We start from the raw sequence: 22376 nt of genomic DNA on the forward strand, positions 1-22376 counted from the left end.
TCCAGCTTTAGACAGTGCAAGTGGTTGGCACTCAGAACCTCTGTCACTCCTGTTGGTCTATTTGTTTGTCTTGTTTTAACCCCACTGTCCTTTCATCAGCCGATTCTGTGACATCATAGTCAAACCCCGGCGCACACGCCAGCGCACATATGTCTGGCTGATGCTGGCCGGCATCGGTGCCAAAGCGCGATAATCTGCCAGTGTGATTGCCTGCCTGGCAATGAATTTCCCCGGCTCGGTCGACACATTGAATTTAATTCCCGTCCTCTGTTGGCTCTTTGATTTTATTCTCCCCCGAAATCCTGCGGGCATTTTTTTCCTCCTTTGTTGATTTTCAGCATTTTCATTCCATTTCCTCTTCATCTACATATCTGGCATATGTGGGACCTATACGGTTTGCTGTGTGTTTTCTGCTGCCCGCCACCGCTGCTGCTGCTGCTACTGCTGCTGCTGGTGGTGCCTTGTCTCTTTGCGTTTTTTTCCCCCCGTGTCTCTATGATGTCAGTGTGTCTCTTCATCTGTCTCCCCCTCGTGCTCTGCTCAACGGTCTGTGACTTCCCCCTCTTTTTGCACCCCTCACATCACCCACTGCCTACACCGGAAAACGTGCACGCACACACTCACCCCTGCCTCACACGCACACGCACACACACACACACACACACACACACACACACACACACACGTACACCTCTTTTTTTCCCCTCGCCAAGGTTTCCTTAAATTGCCGGCAAAGTGAGTGACAGCACTATATGCGCCGTCTGAGGCGCGGCTGGCGGGGATTTTAACCGCATACGTCACAGCTTAAAAAGGAGGGAAAGGGAGGGACGGGGGAGGTGGAGGGGTGGGAGGGTGTGGGAGAGGGAGAGAGAGAGAGAGAGAGAAGGGGGGAGAGAGAGTACAGAGAGAGGGATATTGACTCAAAGCTGGTCTGCATGCTCCTCAGTGTGTAAGAGACAGAGGACGTGGAAGCAGGCGAGATGGAGCGCTGGCACAGATGAAGACTGTCCCTGGGTATGGTTTCAGAGCTATATTTGTTCCGTGTGTGTGTGTGTGTGTGTCTGTGTGTGTGTGTGTGTGTGTGTGTGTGAGAGAGAGTGTTTGTGCATGCCCCATGTGAGCTCGCCGGAGCATCCCTGCGTGTTGGTGTGAGAGCCGTCAGTTGAGTTTGTTCAGCAACATGCAGCAAGTGATCATTCATTCATGCGGGAACCCGAGAGCTGAATTTGGGTGTCGTTACATAAGAGGAGCTCAATGGGCAACCGTATTGACGATTGGTGCTGGTGATGATGATTATGAAGGTGATGATAATGATGATGGGACTGTGCACGCCCTGGGGGGTTTCTCAATACACATGTATGTTTGTAAGTGTGCAGGGGCAGAGTTTGCTACAAAAAGTGCTGGAACTCTGCGTGGAAGGAGGGATTTGCTCCAAGAAATGTTTGACTGGAGCTTCACCTGCCTGGGAGCTGGCGTGCAGTCTGGAATAAGAAGAGATGTAGCCGTAGCATACGCTCAGGGTATAAACATGCATGCCACAGCGTGCGCGGCGTGGAAGGAGTCAATATCGTTTTAATTTGCACGGCCGGTGTGTCGGAGCTGCGACGACACAGGAGTAATCTACATGGAAAGGGGAGACAATCACGCAGCCTCTCATTTCAGCATTTCATTCTGAGTTGAATGTATTCATGGATATGTATGAGTGCCCCGAGTGTGTAGGTGCAGGGCAAACAAAAGAGATTAAACTAATAACTGGATGCACTCTGAAATGATGCAAACAGCAATCAGGATATTGGCAGCAGGACAAAAAATGATTTAGAAGCTTTATCAAGTTGGAGAATCAGCAACAATTTTGAGATGTGGAGGGTTGTTATTGTTGTTTTTTTCTTTCGAGTGCAGCTCCAATCACTTAATCCAGCTTCTTAGCTGTGACTAAATATTTTTTCTTGGCCCCCTCTGTAAACTATTGTTGGCACTGACAAAACAAGCAATTTCGAGCTGAACATTCTTCAGAGATTTATGTATTAAAAACAAATTCGCTCAGCAAAAAAGAGGAAAATACTTACATAGAGATGAATAAAAAAGCCATTATTCTGGCTTCAGGGTCAAAACAGGCGGGAAAGGCAATGCGTCCAAAAGTTAAAATGCTAAAATAATCTGAAGAGCACATGAGAAATTAAAAGGGGGGTGTGGGGGCAGGGCACCATGTAAAACAGGCTGACAAGCTTCACACACACAAGACAAGTTGAGAGTCTTCAGAGAAGCACGGCGGTGACTCACTGAGCGCGTGCAGACGAAGTGCGATGACGAGTGACATCCAGCCTCATATAACCTGCGTCTGCGCCGCTCTTTCACCGCATCACGCTGTCTGTTCAGCCACTGGTTAATGGGAAATGCGTGTTTGGTTATTTGTCACTTTCAAACGCCTCGACTCGTCCATGCACCTCTAATGCAAGGCAAAGCACCAGACAGGTAAAATGGGACTGTTCTAGTCGACGGGAAGTGTTGCAACCCACCAAAGGAATCAAAGTTGTGATGAGTGCAGCGACGCTGCAGGATTATTGTACCAATGCTGTTTGGTTCTTTTCCCCTGCAGGATTCCTGGGGTTTGATGTTGTGGTTTTACAAGTCGGATGTTTTCTGTTGAAGCCAAGTACAGTCACACCCCTCAGCCTCGTTGACTGCTGCTAAGATGTTTTGATTTTTGTTTTTCCTCAGACTTACCTGAATCCTTGTCAATCATCCATCCATCCATCCATCCATCCATCCATCCATCCATCCATCCATCCGTTTTCTCCATCCATCCAACCTGCAACCATCATTCTGTTTGCCAATTAATTACCTCACTTACTCTTGTGGTCATGTTTCTCTTGTACGTTATGTGATGTTTGTTTTGTTATGTCATCCCCTGGCCATTGTGCTCTTATACACTCATGTTGTTTTGTTGGTTCATGTGCGTAAGTCTGTTACTTTAACTGTGTCAGATATTTATATCTGTTTTATGTTACTCCCCATTCCCTCATTCCCTTGCCCAGGGGGCTCCTGTCTTCAGGGGCTCCTGTTACTGAAAATGGGAGTTTGCTCTGAGTACCCTGCCCAGTTAAATAGGCACGGTAGCGACTGACTGAATTCATCTTGTGGTTAACACAGAGAGACAAACAACCATTCAAACTCACACCTTGCGGGTAATTTAGCTTAATTAGCTCAATGTGCAGGTGTTTGTGCAGCGGGAGGAACTATTGGAGTATCTCAGCAGAATCCTTGGAGTGGAAATGCAAACTTCCCCAGCCAGCGAGGCAAAGCCACCACCTCCTCGGTCTGAGGTGACCATGCTAACCTCCTCGCCACCACTGGTGCCCTGTCACTCAATCAATCATTCATTTTGGTCATGGGTGACTGGAGTGCTCTTGACAAAATCAATAATATTACATCGGAAGAAAACATGCAGTAAAATCACATTCATAATTCAGTTGTTATAATTGGCCTTGTCTCCACCATGGGTGCCTTTCGGTCCACTGTCTTCCTGGTTGTGCTGTTGAGGAGTTGGTTTAACTCCTCAGCGTGCTGAGCCCCTTCCTGTACTCACTGTACACATATGACTGCGTCCCCTTCCGCCACTCAAACATCATGGTGAAATTCGCGGACGACACGACAGCGGTGGGCCTCATCTCTGGAGGTGACGAGATGCCGTACAGGGAGGAGGTCCAGAGACTCGTGGCCTGGAGCACAGCAAATAACCTCCTGCTGAACACCAGCAAAACTAAGGAGATGGTGATGGACTGGAGGAGGAAGAGGGGGGAGCCAGCTCCACTGCTGATAAACGGTGACTGTGTGGAAAGAGTTTCTTCGGTCAGATTTCTGGGGGTGCATGTTGCCGAAGATCTCACATGGTCCATCAACACGTCAGCAGTGGCAAGGCCCAGCAGAGACTCCATTTCCTAAAGCTGCTGAGGAAGTGCCAGCTGGAGACGAAGCTGCTGCAGACTTTTTATCCCACCACAATAGAGAGTGCGCTAGCGTACTGCATCACGGTGTGGTTTGCTAGCTGCACTGCAAAAGAGAAGAAAGCCCTGCAGGCTGTGATAAAGTCTGCGCAGAAGATCGTTGGCTGCCCCCTGCCCTCCTTGGAGGACATTGCAAACTTGCAGGGGTTAAGCAGAGCAAGGAAAATCCTGGCTGACCCTACACATCCTGGCCGGAGTCTCCTGGAATCCTGCCCTCTGGCAGAAGGTACAGGAGTATCAGCTGCAGGACAAACAGACTGAGAAACACTTTTTATCCGTGGGCTATCAGGCTGTTAAATGCCTGAGCCCCATCCTCACTGACTGAGAACATTTTTATCTCTTTAAATGTTTTTACTTATTTTATTTTATTTTATTATTTTTTATTGGGGGGTGAATGTGTGTGTCAAAAGGTTTTTAACTGTGCATCTGACTGTTTTTTTTAACTTATTGCACTACGGGAGGGAAGCCTGAACAAATTTCATTGTAGCCGCTTGTTGCAATGACGATAGAGAACATTTGAACATTTAAAGGGAGTGTCTGTGCAGTCTGTGCAGCCATAGAAACACTCTTTGATGAAGGGTTCTTGTTGTCAATGCTAACTTTTTGTAAGGTGTGTTCATAACCAGTACTGTGCTCGCCTCGTTACAATAGGCTTTAATTGTTAAGGGGACACTGGACTGGTACACGATGAAGAAAATGCAGCACGTTGTTTTTTTTTTTGGTTCGGCAACGACGCACTATTTGAAGGAATATAGAGCAATAAAAACTCCCACAGAGCTGCTGGCTGTGTTCTTCACGTTGCTCCTCACCTTCAAATATGGAAACTTTGCCACCTTTCAAGTTTAACGCTGCGATCGCAAAAATAAATCTTGTTCCTAAAATGATAGAAGCTCAGCGGCTCCGCCAGAGCGTGTCTTTTTAATCACTGTGAGAAAAACAGCAACGGGAAACGCCTGGCGTTTGTCTCAGCAAGGTTGCACTTTATTATGCTTCATTTGGTGGCAAATATGTCAGAGGCGCTGGGGACGTCTCGGGGTGTGTGTGTGTGTGGGGAGAGGGGGGGGGTGCAGATGTGTGTGTGTGAGTCAGAGAGAGAGAGGGAGAGAGAGAGGCTGAGATAAGAGAGGGATTAGGGGGAAGTGCAGATACACAAGTGACATCACTTGTTCATACTTTGCACCCTCCTTCCCCACCTCACCGTAAATCCGAATATTAATTCAGCGCAGACTTAGCGCACTGACACAACCTGTGAGTCACGCTTGAAGTGGCGAAAGGTTTCTATTCTGGCTGTCGAGGACTCGCGTCAAACGGCTGTTTCCTCCAGGAAGTTGGAGGTGTGCCTTGCATTTTGACCGTGTCACGCGCGCAAGCACACACACACACACACACACACACACACACACACACACACACACAGAGGACCAAGACTGTAGCTCGGGGGGTAGAGCGGGTTGTCCAATGACTGAAAGGTTGGCGGTTAAAATCCTGCTCTGTCGTTGTGCCCTTGGGCAAGACACTTTAGCCACACTGTCTCGCACCAGTGTGAATGAATGTTGGGCAGGTGGTTGTTGGAGGGGCCATTTGGCGCAGATTGGCTTCCGTCAGTCTACCTCGGGGCAGCTGTGGCTACACATGTAGTTTACCGCCACCAGTGTGAATAAGGAATTGGTTCAATGTAAAGCGCTTTGGGTGCCTGGAATATGTGTGTATGTATGTATGTACATATATATATATATATACGTATGTATCTCTCTCTATATATATATATATATGTGTGTGTGTATACGTATATATATGTATACATATATATGTATATGTATACATATATGTATATGTATACGTATATGTATATGTATATGTATATGTATAAATGTTTGAATCCAATCCGTTATTATTCAATGCATTTCAAATCTCACTTCTGATTCTCTTTCTCTTGTCCTTCTCACCCCTCACCCCACCCAAACCCCTTCAGTCCCACTCGGCAGCCCACATGAGCGTCTCCAAGCCCCAGCCGCCCCCCTCCACCTCGCACCTGGTCATCCCCCCGTCCTCCACCTCCAGCCCCTCCTCGTCAGCCTCCTCGCCATCGGCGGCGCCGCCGCCCCACCCAGCCTCGCTGCCGCCTCCCTCGCCGGTCAAGATCTCTATGCAGGAGCACTTTGCCATCAACGTGTGCCCGGGGCCCATCCTCCCCATCCCGCAGATCTCTGACTTCTTCCCCCGCTTCCACGACTACCCGTGCACGCCCCCACCTCCACGGGAAAAGAAGATCCTGAAGGAGGAGACGTTCAATGGGGAAACGGGCGGCGGCGGTGGTGGCGGCGGCGGCGGCGGCGGTGGCGGCTACGGGAAGGAGGGCGAGAGGAGGGACAGCAACGACGGGGGCCGGGAAGAACCGCTCGACTCGGATGACGATGACAGTGAGTTTTCACAAAAAGAGAGGAGGAAGGAGGATGAGGAAGTGGAGAAAAGGATGAGGAAGCAGAGGAGGAAAAAGTGGAGGAGGAGGGTGAGGAGGAGGAGAAAGAGGAGGAGGAGAAGGGATTAGGAGGAGGGGGAAGAGAAGGAAGAGGAGGACAAGGACGAGGAATTTCCTTAATGGACAAGTTTTCTTTGACAAGTGAATTTTTAGTTGTTTTTCTTCCAGGATATAAATTGAATCAGTGAACTATACAGCCAAAAAGCCACTCTGAAACCTTGGCCATCTTTCCCTATAAATTGAACTTCCATTTTCAGAGAACCCGGGTCCTCTTTTTGTCATTTCCACTCAACGAGACTCTGCGTCGCCACTGATTTATTGCAGCGCGCCGTAATAGCACTGCAACTTTTCCCTCATTCATAAACAGTAATCAAAGGAGACGGATCAATTCGGATGACGCAGCGTCATGATTGCGAGAGGCCGTCTGTCGCGGACGTGACTCAGAGCGTTCGGGGCGTTTTATTTTTTTTCTTGCGTGTCTCTGACTGTGTTTCTTGTGTGCTTTCAGCCTACCTGGGGACGCTGGATTTCACCCTGCTCTTCGATCAGGAGAACAACTGTCTACATTGCACCATACACAAGGCAAAGGTACGAGGAATCTCAAAATACCCTTCTCGCACGATTGGTGCCCCTCCCCCACTTGGTTGCATAATCTTCCTTCGAGGCCCCCGACCAAAAGCAGCTCCTGTGTAATGCTTTTACAGCCGCGCAAGACGTCAGACGGCTTTGTCGCAACCTTGTTAAAGTGGCGCCTTTATTCGCCCGCCCACGGCCGCCTGCCAGTCGGCGCAAAAATAAAGTTACACTGCGCCAAAAAAATTGTCAGTGACGGTAGCAGTCGGATGTTGTTTCTGTGCGGGTGGGAGGGGCAGTGGGGTTGGGGTTGCTGTTGTACTCAAGGACACAAGCCCTGTATGGCATACTGTGTGCCATCACGTGATGCTAATTATGTAAATCTCGCCGAGCGGTTCCCTTAAGGTCAATGCAAAAGGAGTCTCGTCGGGCGTAAAAATAGTAGCGTGGAAGGAAACAACCAGAGGCTCGACTGATGTAACTACAGTAGAGCGGGCCTGTCGAGTCCACTGTCTGTTTATGACCCTGTCAGTCCTAAGTGTTTGAGGGTATAATGACGTCACCAATGAGACTTCTGTGTGTGTGTGTGTGTGTGTGTGTGTGCGTGCGTGTTGTGGTGTACCCACTGTGTCTACAGGGACTGAAAGCCATGGACTCCAACGGCCTGGCTGATCCATACGTCAAGCTTCATCTCCTCCCTGGTGCCAGCAAGGTCATTGCCTCCTCCTTTACCTCCGTGTCAATTAACCTAGTGCGCTACCTCACTGTCCTGTTTACTCACCAGTCAAGAAAGTCCCCCATAGAAGGCAAAGAAGGAAGGCTGTTTCCCCCCCCCCCCCTTTTGGTCTAACCTTACCTTGCAGGCAACTGTATTGCACAGATTCCAACACTGAAATCTGGTTTACTCAAGCTATAATAGAAACTATTCAAATTAGTTCTTCGTATTTTCTTTGAGAAATCAGCTTTCGTTAAGTTGTATGGACACTACTGCTGCTAGCAGCCCTTCAAAACCAAGGGTGCAAGATGCAAGTATGAAACTAGCTGCTGCTAAAGAGATTAGCCAGCCGTACGAGCAACAGTTTCACTAGAGGTGGACGATATTTTCACATTGAATAGCTGCTGAAGTCTTCTCGAAAAGGACGGCATGTTTTATTGTACTCTTGACTGGCTTCGGCAGGATTTCATTAGGATTAGCTTGTCATGACTGCAGTGACACAGTTTAGCCTTGAGCTAAGTGACTGCAGCTAAACTGGCACTGAGGAAAATTCCCGTCGCATGTGATGCGTTTCCTATTAACCTTTTAATACAGATTTTTTACAAGTCGCATTAGAAAATTTATGGAAACAGCTTAATTCCATTGACATCGCCCTCTAATTGGAGATGAAGTTTGGTTTTAGCCTTTTTCCAATCAGAGCTAATGTGTAAAATGTTTTATGCAAACAGATTTACCAAATAAATTGAAAAACTGACAGAGTGAGCATCCAGGTCATGTGATCTCTGCTGTTCACACTTTCCCCTGCAAGGTTCCACAACATGCGGTCAAACAGCGCTGTTAGCATTTACAGATCAGTCAAGATAGACTGATGAGGAGACTAAAAGAGTAAAGTTTTTCTCTGCCTCGTTCATCAAGAGTGTTTTAGGAGGGCAATAGCAGTAATAATAGTACAAGGCACATGATTTACCTGATCAGTGTCAAATTTTGCCTGGTCTTTCCAAACGACCCTCCATGGGCTCTTTGCCAGAGAGATACAGGAGATAAATTCAACAGTCTTAACGACTCCATCGGATTCTGACACATGTGAACATTTATGGTGATGAGTTGAGCAGCGCAGTTTGCTCAGTTGCTGCTTCGCCCGGCTCATCCAATATCCTGTGTTATCGAGCACAGACGCGTTCAGGTTGGGCCGTCGTCATCATCATCATCATCATCATCATCATCACCATCATCATCATCATCATCATCATCATCATTTCCTTCTCCCCGGACCAGGAAGTAGTGAAAATGTTTCTCGCCACAACCTGAGCTCCGGGCAAAAGCAACCTGTTGTCGGCCATTTTGGGTCAAGGTTAAGACGTGGGAGTGAGAGAGAGAGGGTGAGAGAGGGTGAGAGAGGGAGAGAGAGAGAGAGAGGGAGAGAGAGAGAGAGCCCGGGCCGAGTTGGGCTGAACCGAGGTGCCGGTGTGGGGCGTGAGGTGCTAACAATAACAACGTCTGGAGCTTTTTTTCTTTCTTTTCTTTTTTTTTCTGCGTGTGTCCTCCAGCACTTCCCCCCGCTTGTCTTCTCTCCCTCTGTTATCACTCCTCTTCCCTCACTTTCCAGCCCTATCTCTGTCTATCTATGGCGGTATCTGGCTGTGACCCTCTTTGACCTTGAAATACCAACAGTGTGCACTGAGAGGGGGGGGGGGGCTGAGAGAGAGGGAAGAGGTAGGGATGGGAGAGAGGGAGGGAGGGAGCGGCAGACAGATGAGGGGAGGACAGCAGCAGGTGGTTGTCATGGAAACAGAGAGGATTGTTACACGGCTCACGTCAACAGTGTTGATGGGGGGGTGCAGGGGCGAGGAGGGGTGGGAGGAGGGGGGGGTGGGGGGGGGGGGGTAAGTAGCCGTGAACCGCCGTTTGTCGGATGCCCAGCAGCAGCAGCAGCAGCACAGACAGACAGACGGGGGCCACGTCACTGGAGGAGTGGAAAACGTGCACGTGCAGAGGAGGCAGGGAGGCGGAAGAGGGGGGAAGACACACACACACACACGCAGTAGTCGCTGTGCCCAGACTCACACGCACACAGCCGACAAGAGTTGGAGTGAATGAATAATCCAGGACAGCAAAGATTTTAGTTTTTCTTTTTTTCTCCGCCTCCCTCTGCCTCAAGTACTTTAACCACTTGCTGTCTAGTGGAGTTAAACAGTCGTGACCTTGTGTCTGCACGGACATATGCCGAGGCTTTAGTCACACACACACACACACACACACACACACACACACACACACACACACACACACACACAGACGCTCCCTCGGCCCAGCCGTCCTTCTCTATCGCTGCCCGTCGCAGCCTGGTGTTTTCATTCCCCGCCGTCCCTCGTCGTGTGTGGAGCTGCATGGAAATATCCGGTCACGGCTCGCGCAGCTCCTGGATGCTGGGATCGAGAGAGAGAGAGAGAGAGAGAGAGAGAGAGAGGGAGAGAGGCGGGGAGGAAAGCGAAACACCTAAACCCGCGACGGAGGGGAAGGGAGGACAGACGGAGGGCCGGAAGATAAAACATTTAGGAAGCAGCTGCAGAAGCTCCAGTGTGGAGGAGAACAGAGGGCGCGAGGCAATAACCCAGGTCAGTCAGTGAAGTGACTGATGGTCAAATAGCCACGTGGCTTCTCCTCCTCCTGCACACTAATGGGCAGAGTGAGTGGCATCAATCGAAAAAATAGTCGCTTCCCTCTGTGGATCCGTCTGCCGTACGATAAGCTTGAAGTTTCCAGCTCAGGAGGAACAACAGAGAGTTGAGGGGTGAGCGAGGAAGAGAGGAGATAACAATGGGGGTGAGAGCACCGAAGTGGGAGGAAAAAATATAACAAAAATGGACCAAACAATAGAGGGAGGGAGGTCCCAGGGCGGGGAAGAGATGTGCAAGGAAGAGACTCCCTTCAGCGTCCGGAGAGGAAGTGGGAGGTATTTTCCTCCTAAATGAAAACAGCAGCGCTCTACTATGAAAATCGTCCGGTGCCAGCATAAAGGTTCCGCACTCAGACATCCAGCCGTCGCTCTCTTCCTCCAAGTTCCATAACGGATCCTCGTAAAACGAGGCGCCACGCATGTGTGATGCACGCACACGCGTCCGCGCCAGTTATCCTGAGACGCTCCGGCAATTAAGGCTGCGCGTCATGCGTCCTGCGCTAGTCGGGCCCCAGTTATAGTCGCCCGCCGCGTCCTCGCGCTTCTGCGTCACGCAGCTGTGGGCCAAAGTGGCCGGAGTGGCAGGGTGGATCTTTGAGAGAGAGTCGGAAAAACACGAGAAGGATGTGTGATGTGAAGAAGAAGGCAGCGAAATACCAGGAACTTACCACCCAGTGTCATTGAAAATGAGCGTTGTTGCTGTGAAACATGTGGCGTGAACAGTGTGCGAAATACCCAACAATAATTTGGGTGGGGAGGGGGGGTTAGGGAGGCATCCTCCTGGTTGTCACCCAATACCAATCTAAATGTCCTTAACATGCAGGTGGCCTATAATAACCTTACAATATTTAATGGATGCAACTTCGTAGCTTCTTTGCGTCAGAGCTTCACCTTTTATTCATTCTTCTGCGAGGTTTAAACCCAGTCCCTTTTCCTTTTTGTGAGTAATATTTAAATATATTAGTGACCATTAGTGACAATAATATGTATTATTTTTTAGCTTTTTGAAAAAATGAGACCCCCCCCGTGATGAACTGGCGACTTGTCTGGCGACTTGGCCGACTGACAGCTGGGAGAGACTCCAGCAGACCCCTGCGACCCTAAGGTCAGAAAGAAGCGGCTATTGAAAATTGGACGGATGGACGGATGAGACCTCCTTAAAATGTTGCTTTGAGGCTTTCAGGAGGTCTCGTGGGTTAATCGGGAGGGTTTAACCCCACCGGCGCCCCCCGTATTTCGCACACTGGGCGTGAACGACAGCAAGTGTTCGGCAGCTGCATGGAGGTTCGTTAGCTCGGCCCGAATCCCGACAAACCACTCGTACGGGACAGGAAACAGGAAATATGGCTGTCTGAGCCGGACCAGTAAGGACAGGGAGGGATTTTACTGGCACTGAAGGAAATAAAATAATGTGTAATAAATGTGAATTAAAGAGGGTGAAGACATCCTGAAGGCGAGCGAGGCTGATGAGGCGGCGAGCGGCTTGAGCTTTATTCACGGAAGGGTGACGCTGCCCGGGGACGGAGGGGGTTAGAGGGGTAGAGGGATGGAGGGATGGAGGGGTGGAGGGGTAGGAGGGGGGGCATTTCCTCTTTCCTGGAAAGCTTTCATTTTTCACGCTGACAAAAAAAATGAGGCGGGCTGTGTTGACGCCGTGGCGCTCGTTTGCGAGGCCGCCTGGTTACGTTGGGGAGGAGACAGACGGACAGACGGACAGGTGAGGTGAGAGCATTAGGGGTTGGGGGGGGGCGCGCGGGGGGTGGGGGGGGGTCATCCTCTCGCTCTCTCCTCTGCCAAAGTGGGCAGCAGATGCCTGTGATGCTCCTCGCGGGGGGGGGGGGCACAGATAAACGACGCCTCCTCCTCCTCCTCCTCCTCTTCCCTGTTCTCCCTCTCGCCGCCTTTTAACGCAACTTGTTGCCTTCATCTCTTTAACTCTCCTCCTCCTCCTCCCCCTTTGATCCTCCTCTCAGTAGTAACCCCCCCTCCCCACCACCACCACCACCACCACCTAATCTCGATCTCTGCCTCCGTCTCACCGCAGGCGAACAAGCTCCGCACCAAAACGCTGAAGAACACGCTGAACCCCGTGTGGAACGAGACGCTGGTGTACCACGGCATCACGGCGGCCGACATGACCACCAAGACGCTCAGGTAGGTCCCCCCGCCTGCCGCCCCCCTCGCTCCGGGGTTCCAATTAGCTCCCTCCACCACCACACCCCCCCCCCCCCACACACACACACACACACACACACACCCCCAAACGGGAGAAGCAGCGGTTCTGTAAAAATCTCCATCACACGACTCGTTATTTCAGACAGGCGACGCCGGATGAGTCCAGCAGCTGCAGCAGCTGCTCAGGTGTGTGTGTGTGTGTGTGTGTGTGTGTGTGTGTGTGTGTGTGTGTGTGTGTGTGTGTGTGTGTTCAGGGCTCTGACCCCCTCACGTCCCGCAGAGATCGCACAACCGATTGATTGAGGCCAAGAGGAGCCATCTTGGCCCCGAAAACTCGACAGAGTTTCACTTTTGTTTCCTTTTTTGTTTCTGTTTTTTTGTTTTTTGCTTTTATTTGCTTTGTTTTGTTTTTTGTTTTTTTGTTTTTTTTAGCTCACAATCAGTGTCAGTGCGCTCATAATGGGCTCGGATGGCGCTGTTTATCCTGAGGAGACACAAGCGCAGCCGCGCTGGCGTTCACGCATGCATGCACACGCTCGCTTGTGCGCGCACACACACACACACACACAGGAGGGACTCTCGCCTGCGCACTGCACACGCTCATACAAACACACACACATACAAATGCAGACGGTCAGGTGTGCGCTCATCCTCTCGTGTATACGTCAAGGGCAATCAGACGAAGATGAGAACATGCATGGACACCCCCCCACCCCACACACACACACACCCTCTAGGTTGAGAAAATAGACCCCCCCACACACCCTTCTCAGGCACACACACACACACACACACTTAAAAACACAGACAGCATGTCCTTGAGCTTGAGCTTTCATAAAGGCACTGGCCAGTAACATTTACTATCAGTCCCCAAACACTGGCATGCACGTGCTTGCACACGGGCACGGACGCACATGCATGCTCGCACACACACCCACACACACACACACACACACACACACACACACACACACACACACACACACACACACACACACACACACGCACACACACATCAGCAGCAGCAGCACGAGGAAGGACCCTTCAGACTGGTGTAAAATCCACCTGACCTCTTTTCAAGGACAGCGCCCACAGACACAAACCAGCGTGGGGGCTCTGGGAAGCCAAGAGGAGGTGGGAGGGGGAGGAGGAGGAGGAGGAGGAGCAGTGTGACCAGTGTCAAGCGTGAGATGAAGACAGAGGAAAGCGAGGGGTGGTGGTGGTGCAGGGGAGGCTGCCAAGATCAACATGACGAGGAGGGAAAGCGTGAATGATGTCAAGTGACAGACGAGGCATTGTGGAAGAGGGAGGGCGGGGGGGTTGTGGGGCGGTGGGAGGGGTGGGAGGTCCAGGGCTGAATTAAAAGGGAGGTGTCGGGCAGACTGCAGCTTTTTGCAACGGCTCCGAGTGATGAATGAGGGGGTGAATCCAGCGCAGATAAAAGAGCACAGAGTCGACTCGCAGGAGCAGCGCAGAGTAGCGGAATTGAAGTTGGTAAAAAAAAGAAATAGGACGGGAGTGAGTTAATCGCATTCTCACTGCGTCGGGGGGGAGGGGGGGGAGGTAAACACACAGAGGAGAGAGATGGAGAGAAATTATAATCGCCGCATTTTTGTGTGTGTGTGTGTGGGGGGGGGGGGGGCGCGTGTGTGTGTGTGTGTGTGTGTGTGTGAGGAGTGAACTGTCTGTGAAAGGATACGGAAGGTATCCGCTCACTCTGCAGACCTCAGCGGGGTGGGCTGCTCACTCTAGACTCCGCACTCTAGATGCACTCAGTGTTTGTGCAGTGACTTGGTGTGAAGCAGCCCGAAGGCCCAGACAGAGCAAACTCCAGCGTCTAAACGCGTGGCCCGCAGCCAAGGCAAAGTCACTTTATGTGCAGTTACGGTTTCCTCAGGAGTTGGCGTCTCCCACTTCCTTTGGCGGATGATGAGGGCAGAACTGTCGGTGGAAGCTCGGAGGAATCTTGACAATCCCGAGATTGCGGTCCTATCTGGGCAGCCGCCTTCGCAAATCTGTGCATTCCGCCGTAAGCCGCTTGATCTGTGTCATTGAAAAGTGGTCATTGTGCAGCATCAGTTCACCCCGCTGTCACGAGCAAACTGGGACGTATTGTGTCACTGCAGGCAGCAGTGATGAGAGTTTTGATGACAATAGACACATTCAGCTTGGTTTTCCAAGCTACAGCTGGGATGGACGTGTTATTCCTCTGCTCTAAATTCCAACCTTTGGTTGGAGTGGACCTTTTCTCTTGAGTTATGTGCTGTATGGAAACACATCAGACTGTAGTTATGTGTAATACAACTGAAACGAGATCTTCACATTTGCTGTGTTCCCATCAGCAAATGACATTGTGACGTTGCAGTGGAAAATAGGTAGCATTTTTTTTGATGAGTTGGCAATGTAATCCTATAAGGAGCAAAGAAAACATCACAAACAAATGCAATGTTGAATGGAAAACCGCAATAAACTGCATCCTCTTTCTTGGAATTGGTAAAGTGCAGATTAAGTTAAAAAAAAAAAAAACTAAACCAGCAGAAATTCTCTGTTTTTTTTTTTTATCACAATGTAATAACCACTTATATTCATAACACAAATGGTTTCCCTTAAATTTCTGCAAATCCTTAAACATTTTTCTTAACATTTGCCAAACACTTTAACACAAACGCACCAACAACAAAGTGAACCAATACTCCATTAGCACAAATAAAATCTGCTCACATTTTGATGATTTTCTTTTTAAGATGCAATTAATAATTTCTGCTTGTTTGTTTGTTTAGGAGTTCTCCAGTTCATTGCCTATAGCTTTTTCTTCTGCAACTGCCTGCAACTTTTAGTGCCAATGCATCCTGATTACAAAATTCTAAAAATGTATGCCAGCTGGTGTGAAGTTGTGTAGCAGAGAGCTTCCATGCAAGCCACATAAATCGTTCAGTTGGACTCCGCAGCAAACAGCCCCAGTGTGGTGTGGAGAGCTTCAACAAACAACACACTGTGTGTGTGTGTGTGTGCGTGTGTGTGTGTGCGTGTGTGTGTGTGTGTGTGTGCGTGTGTGTGTGTGTCCCAATTTGTGACAATCATTTTAGCCACCCACTGAAAACTCTGTCTACAGCTATAATGTAAACACACTAAAGAGTTGACTAATGAGATGGAAGTGCATATGTCCATATTCAGCCCTTCAGTGGCGCATTATTGGACAATTAACATACTGGGTAAATAACAATAAATCCTGTATTTAAAAAAAAGAAAAAGAGCTATAGATCTTCAGATCTTCAGATCTATACTGCTCTGTTTTCCTCCACTCATTAGCCTTGTGTTGCAGCAGCAACGACACGAAAAGTGAAAAGCAAAAGCAGTAAAGGACAGACTTTTCTCATTCTGGTTGCAGGTGTAGCGCACATATTGATGTCAGTAAACACTGACAAAGTGATTTTTGCATTTGGGACCTCACGTCACGCATCAGAAGTTTCCCGAATAGGGGGTCTAGGTACCAGCAAGTTCTTTGAGTAACTTCTTTCTCTTTCATAATAAATCGGGGGGGAGTCGCTGAAACAAGTTTCTCTCATTAAAAATTTCAGTGTTGTCAGGTCCGTTTTATTGCACCACCCACGGTCCAGCTGCACATTTGCGTAGCGGCAGTAAAGTGAGCTACATCCGCACAGCGGCAGCAGCGTGTAAATTATTTTCTATGTTTTTGTTTGCAGCATTTCAGCATTCAGCCCCTCATTTTTAGTCCCAATGTTACATAAACCCATTTGGCCAAGTTAAATGCACTTAAAAAGAGACTGCTGGTAATAAAAGTTTAAAAAAAAAAGAAAGAAAGAAAGAAAGAAAGTAAGAAAGAAAGAAAGAAAGAAAAGCTCCTCAGTGTCACAGAATTTTTCCCCTCCCTTCATCTTCTTCTTTTTTCTATTCTGAAACAGTTTTCTCTGCAGAACAGACTTTATCTCTGAGGGCAATTGGGTGTTCCTTTTGTGATAACGTAAGGAGGCAGCAGAGTAAACTAATAACTATTGTCCCCAGTCAATGACTCGTGGTTGACCTCATGCTTTGCTAATTCCTCAAAAAGCAGCCTGCGGGTGGGGTGCCAAGGTTTTGAGAGAAACCAGCCAACAGTATTTCATTTTATCCAAGGTTTAAGTTATGATGGTGCTGATTCTCATTATTATGATTAACTTTAAAATAAGATTAGAAAGCAACGGATGTATTTATTTTCCCTCTTTGATGTCTGAATCCACGACAGACTGACTGCTCTCAATGTTGTTTTCCTCCATTGAGACCGACATGATTCTGAGATTAGGTTGCTGCAGCCTGTTCCTGCCTCCGGGTAACTTCCAAATGATTTAAGGGTGTTGAAAGTGATAGGGTGGAGCTTTTATCATTCTCCCAGTGTTTGTTGGGAATTTCACATCTACAAAATCGGGGTGTGTGTGTGTGTGTGTGTGTGGGAGAGAGAGATAGGGAGGGAGAGAGGGACACCTATGTGACCTCATAGCTAATCTGGTAATCTGGTTGAGTTAACGAGGGAGAGTTGAAGGATGCAGTGGTGTTGTGATGAGAGATGGGTATCGCTTAATCCAGTGTGTGTGTGTGTGTGTGTGTGTGTGTGTGTGTGTGTGTGTGTGTGTGTGTGTGTGTGGGCGTGCATGTCAAAGGTTGACCAGTGTGCCATCAGCTCCACAGTAGCTTCTATCTCACTTCCTTCCCTCTATCTCCCTGTCGGCTTTTGTAATGGACTCGCACGGTTGCTGTGGACAGACTGGGGAAAATGTTCGACTGGATTTGGTATCGGGCGAAGAGCGAGGCTGAGACTGGCTGCCAGGAGCCTCGGGTGAGATGTGTGGTCGAGGGAAGGGAGCTCAGAGAGGTGATATATGGGGTGTGGGGTCATTAGTTTAACCGTTTTAGTAACACACTGATGCTGGTTCGGTTTCTGCTATCACACCGATTCAGGACACGGATGGGTGAAACTTTGCCCCACCTAAAGGAGATAAAGCACTTCTGGTATCAAAATGTGACTCGTGGGATTTTATTTAGCATAACTTTATCAAACGTTGGCATTAAATTGGAGACTGTTTCATGTTATTTGGATGTACTTTCAGAAGTCCCTACAGGTTTGCCCGAAGTAGGGGTGGTTGCTTCTCCCAGGTGGTGGGACAACGGGTCCGACAGGCACATACACTAACATGCTCGTGCGGCCAGTCCATCTTTGCGAACAGAAGGACAGGAAGGGCTCGATATGACCAGACAGAGAGGGTGCGTGATATGACGCTCTGCCCCAGAACACATAAAACCGCTGGAGCTTCACGTAGCAATTTTTTATTACCTCACATCTGACAAAGATGAAAATTGTGTATTGCCCCTTTAAACTGCAGTCTGACCGCCTGCACTCCAATTCAGTGCGAGCCATGAATTCACATCTGTCCGGACAATAAGATTGGACTCGTCTGCTGCTGCTCCTGGATGGGAGTCAGTGTCCGAGGGACTGAACCTCCCGAACCGTCTGCCTCCTCCTCTTCATTACATTTCTCTCTTCTGGCTCACTCGCTTGACATTATTGTGCTGCCAAAAAGTTGTCCGCCAAAACATTACTTGCAGTATTGACCTGGGAGTCCACCAACAAAGCTGCAGTGCGCTGCATGTGAATTGAACAGCCAATTCAGCCTGTGATCAACATTTAAACCAGGCGGTAAAAGAACTTTGCCCTACCCAGTGCTTTCACAGGTGGCGCTATAACACAGACGGCGCTCTCTCACCCACTCTCCCTCTTTGTCATTTTGGCTCTGCCACTCTGTCTCTTGGCACAGCGAGTGTGTCTGTTGATTTATAGATCAAGGAACAATGAAAAGCAATTGCCAAGTGTTTACGGTCCGCCATTAATAAAGCTAAGTGGCCAAGCCGGTGTTTTACTGTGATGGAAATGCATGATGTGTTTGCAAACGGGTAGAAGTGAGGAGTGATCATCACCCTTAAAGCAGACTTTTAATATGTGGCGACTGCAGCTGGGTGCCAACTGCATACCAACACATGTATGGAAAAACACAAGTTCTCTTCTAAAAAGTCAGTTGTTACAGCAGCAGTACGACTCAGTAACAACAGGCAAACACGTCCCGGGGTGCTCATGCATTTTTACAGGAAGACGTTCAGAGTCAAGACTGAAAATAGTCCATCCTGCAAAAACTTCATAAAGCTCTTATGACTTGCCAAGACTTTGCAGAATTCACTGTACTAGTGTTACGAGCAATAATGTACCTCAGTTGGCGACAACAAGCCAAGCTCATGGTCGTCCTGTTTTTGCCCACTTCCAAATAACTGCGTCAAAACATCTTTTCAGCAGTAAGCAGGTTGTTGTTTTTTTGCAGGAAGCTATCAACAGGGCTAAATATTATGTTTACTGGATAACTATATATATACAGTTCTTGTGTTTTTGTTTTTTTTTCGTTCCTTTCATTTTTCTGAAAAAAAAAAACCATGAAGGCCTGATCCACTAGTCATGCATGAGCAACAGAAATCTGTAAGCAGCTACAATGTGGGACCAAGACACTGTTTTAGCAAAGTGTTTGCTGCATCACTTCCTCAAAATCATCAAAGTACAAAGACCACTGTGCATTTTTCTGCCATATAGTTTTGTGTTTGTGCCAAGCTGTGCCCTCTAAAAACCCTGAATGGGAACAGGAGGATTGTTTGGGAACGAGTTCCCTCCGCCTGCTGCTCGCAGTCTAAGGGAATGTGTCCTGTTTTGTTGATGCTCTCACTGAACGGCGGCGATAAGAGAGCTTACGTTCACAAGTACAGACGCCGGGCAAGAGCGCCGACACACTCTGAGAATGTGGTGCAAGTCACGAGACATGAGGACGGCCAATCTGTCAGTGAACGGGGGCAAAAAAAACAAAACAAATTTGGCACCTGTGCAGACTGAGCAGATCTCACGAGCATCTGCTCAGTTTAAAGAGGATTTGTGAAGGTGGGAACTTGCTGGAGCTGGTGCTCGGGGGTGGGAGGCGGAAGGGGGTGGGGGAGGGATACGTGGAGCAGGACATGTGTCCGCGCGAAGTGGTGCCACGTTTGAACTCATCACAGACACCCGACACGTATGACGGAGCGGAGGCACATAAATCATCTGGCAGCCGCGGCCATGAGTCAGACTTGTTCTGCAGGTTCTGCTGGAGATACTCATCACTTATGGCTAAAAGGCTGTGACCGGCATGTCAAACGTCCAAATGCCAGCAAGACAGGGAAGAGAACCGTGTGTGTGTGTGTGTGTGTGTGTGTGTGTGTGTGCAGACAGCGAGAGATAAAGGTTGAGAATAGAGAGCGGAGAGGAAATCAAAGGCAGAGACGTTCCGTCTGGTAATGTCTGAGCGCAGAAGGAATATTCTAGCGGCTGATGGTGTGTGAAGCCCGTGCTCTACCTGATGGAATATTCACCCTCCATCAGACATCAGATGAGATAAAGGCTAATGCAGGAGGGTTCATTTTTGCAGGAGAGGACCGTTGGATTCGGCTGTTTCTTTGGAAATGTGAATGTATAATTTGCTCCGTTGTTGTCAGCACCAATGTTTGTCACGTTTTCATGAGAAACACACGCACACGCACGCACATACGTGCACACACACACACACACACACACACACACACACACACACGCATGCACACATTTATCACAGTTTACTAACGTTGCCGAACCACTGACGTTGCAACTCTTTCATTCAAATGACCATCTGTCATCTTCACACAGTGCTGAGTGTGCTGATCAGCGCGAGATCAATCCACCAGAATTATTATTATTTATTTATTTTTGCATAATAGAGCAGCGTTTTCTTTTTTCTTTCTTTCTTTTGCATCCATGTCAGAGGAGACATTCCCGCGATGCGTCACCATTAGCGATGCGGTTTGACAAGGATTGCTTCTGAATAGCACGAGGAGCCATGGAGCGGACCTCGTAATGGGCTGCAGGCTCTGGGAAGTCTGGGAGGGAATGTCAGCACTGGTGGCTTCTGCATAGGCACATCACTCACATGTGCTTGTGTGATCGCAACAGTAGTGACTTGAGCATTTATCAACAAGCAAAGCAACAAGCACGATGGATGATATCAAACTGTTTGAAGGAACGGCATAGATAGATAGATAGATAGATAGATAGATAGATAGATAGATAGATAGATAGATAGCAATATACAGTATACAAAATAATATATACTCATATCAAATACCATATATCAATATATGATATAAATATAGACTCTACAGGTATGAGGTGAAAGTGTATAAAGTGTACAAGTGAACGTGAAAGTGTGTAAAATGTGAAGATGTGAAAATTGAACATAGATAGATAGATAGATAGATAGATAGATAGATAGATAGATAGATAGATAGATTACGCAATAAAATATATACATATATAATATACAATATAATATGAAATATACATATATAAGAGTATGTACAGTTGTATAGATGGGGTGAAAGTGTATAAGTGAGCATGTACAAAGTGAACAGATAGATTCTTCATCGTCCCTTTTAACTGAACAAGCTGGTTTATTCATTTGAAGCAAACAAACAGAGGCTTTTGCCAGCAGCTTCTCCTCCGACTCACCTGCCTGCGTCTTTTCTCCCACCCACCCCAACCCACCCCCACTACCCCGTCACACGGCCGCTTGTCATCCACACACAAAGGCTGTGCGTGTGCGACATGGACCGACTCGGACGAAATGAATTCATCGGAGAGGTGAGAGTGGCTCTGAAGAAACTGAGGGAAGGCGAGAACAAGCGCTACAATATGGGCCTGGAGAGAATTGCACAGGTGCGTGCGTGTGTGTGTGTGTGTGTGTGTGTGTGTGTGTGTGTGTGTGCGTGTGTGTGTGTGCATGTGCTACAGACTGCAGCCCCACTGTATATATTTCCAATGGGCTCCTGTGTGGACATATATATCATGGCATGTCCTATTTCTCTGTGTGCCTGTGGGCCACGGCCATCACTTTCAAACGCTGTGTTATGAAGTGTAACAGATGTCCAACCTGGAGGCTCCTCTGGTCCATAACCACCATCTTCTGTCTCTCCTTTTAGAATAAAGAAGCAAACAATCAGACGACGGAGCAGGGGGCGGTGGTGGCGGAGGAGGAGGTAAAACGCACGTCCGCTCTATCGGCGCCCATCTCATTACGGCCCCACTCGCCTCCCATTAACACCTTCGCTCCAAGCTGCCGCCATCCATCCTGCATTTTAATCACTGTCACATAAACCGGTTCGCCACCAGCTAAGCCAGGTCGCTTCAGTTCGTTTTCAGTCTGCATATGCGCCTGTATCATGAAGTGACACTACTGGTAGGGGCCCAGTGTAAATGGCACCTTGGTTCTGCACTTGGTGGTCTGTATCGTCTACCTCCTCATATATTTTTTTTCTAAAGAGTCGGAGGCTAATAGCTCTGGGCCCTGATTGGGAAGGTTTGCGGGCTGAAACCTGCAGATTGAAAGGAGAACAGAGCAATGCCATTTAGTCCAGAGTCAGATAAGACCTTTAATTACAATCTTTAATTTGAATTCCGTTTGATACTAATACGGCCGCTGCAATTCCACATCAACAACAACAAATTAGTATGAGTCCGCTCTTCGGCAACGGTTTAATTACATTTGCAATTTCATTATTTCTCGACGAGAAGTTTGTTTACCCCGGGCTGTCCCGGGGTTTCCCGTGTCCCGTGCCTCCGTTCGCAGACAGGGTCAGCGGGAACGTCCAGCGGGAGAGCAGGTGCGG

At 48.6% G+C, this 22376-nt stretch overlaps 1 protein-coding gene across 3 annotated transcripts in view; it reads left to right on the forward strand.

Moving 5' to 3' along the window:
* Positions 1 to 867: 867 nt before the first annotated feature.
* doc2g (double C2-like domains, gamma) overlaps positions 868 to 22376 on the forward strand; it is a 37870-nt gene continuing 16361 nt past the window's right edge. For all 3 annotated transcript variants that reach the window (XM_076045362.1, XM_076045354.1, XM_076045347.1), the window contains exons 1-7: positions 868 to 1014; positions 5977 to 6424; positions 6992 to 7071; positions 7694 to 7768; positions 12493 to 12602; positions 21300 to 21426; positions 21690 to 21746. In XM_076045362.1, coding sequence (XP_075901477.1) covers positions 5995 to 6424; positions 6992 to 7071; positions 7694 to 7768; positions 12493 to 12602; positions 21300 to 21426; positions 21690 to 21746 — 879 coding nt within the window. In that variant the 5' untranslated portion in view covers positions 868 to 1014; positions 5977 to 5994. The remainder of the gene's footprint in view (positions 1015 to 5976; positions 6425 to 6991; positions 7072 to 7693; positions 7769 to 12492; positions 12603 to 21299; positions 21427 to 21689; positions 21747 to 22376) is intronic.

Source organism: Nelusetta ayraudi, unplaced genomic scaffold, assembly GCF_046127955.1.
Source record: "Nelusetta ayraudi isolate G7.1 ecotype Tasmania unplaced genomic scaffold, CSIRO-AGI_Nayr_v1 ptg000004l, whole genome shotgun sequence".
Taxonomy (NCBI): domain Eukaryota; kingdom Metazoa; phylum Chordata; class Actinopteri; order Tetraodontiformes; family Monacanthidae; genus Nelusetta; species Nelusetta ayraudi.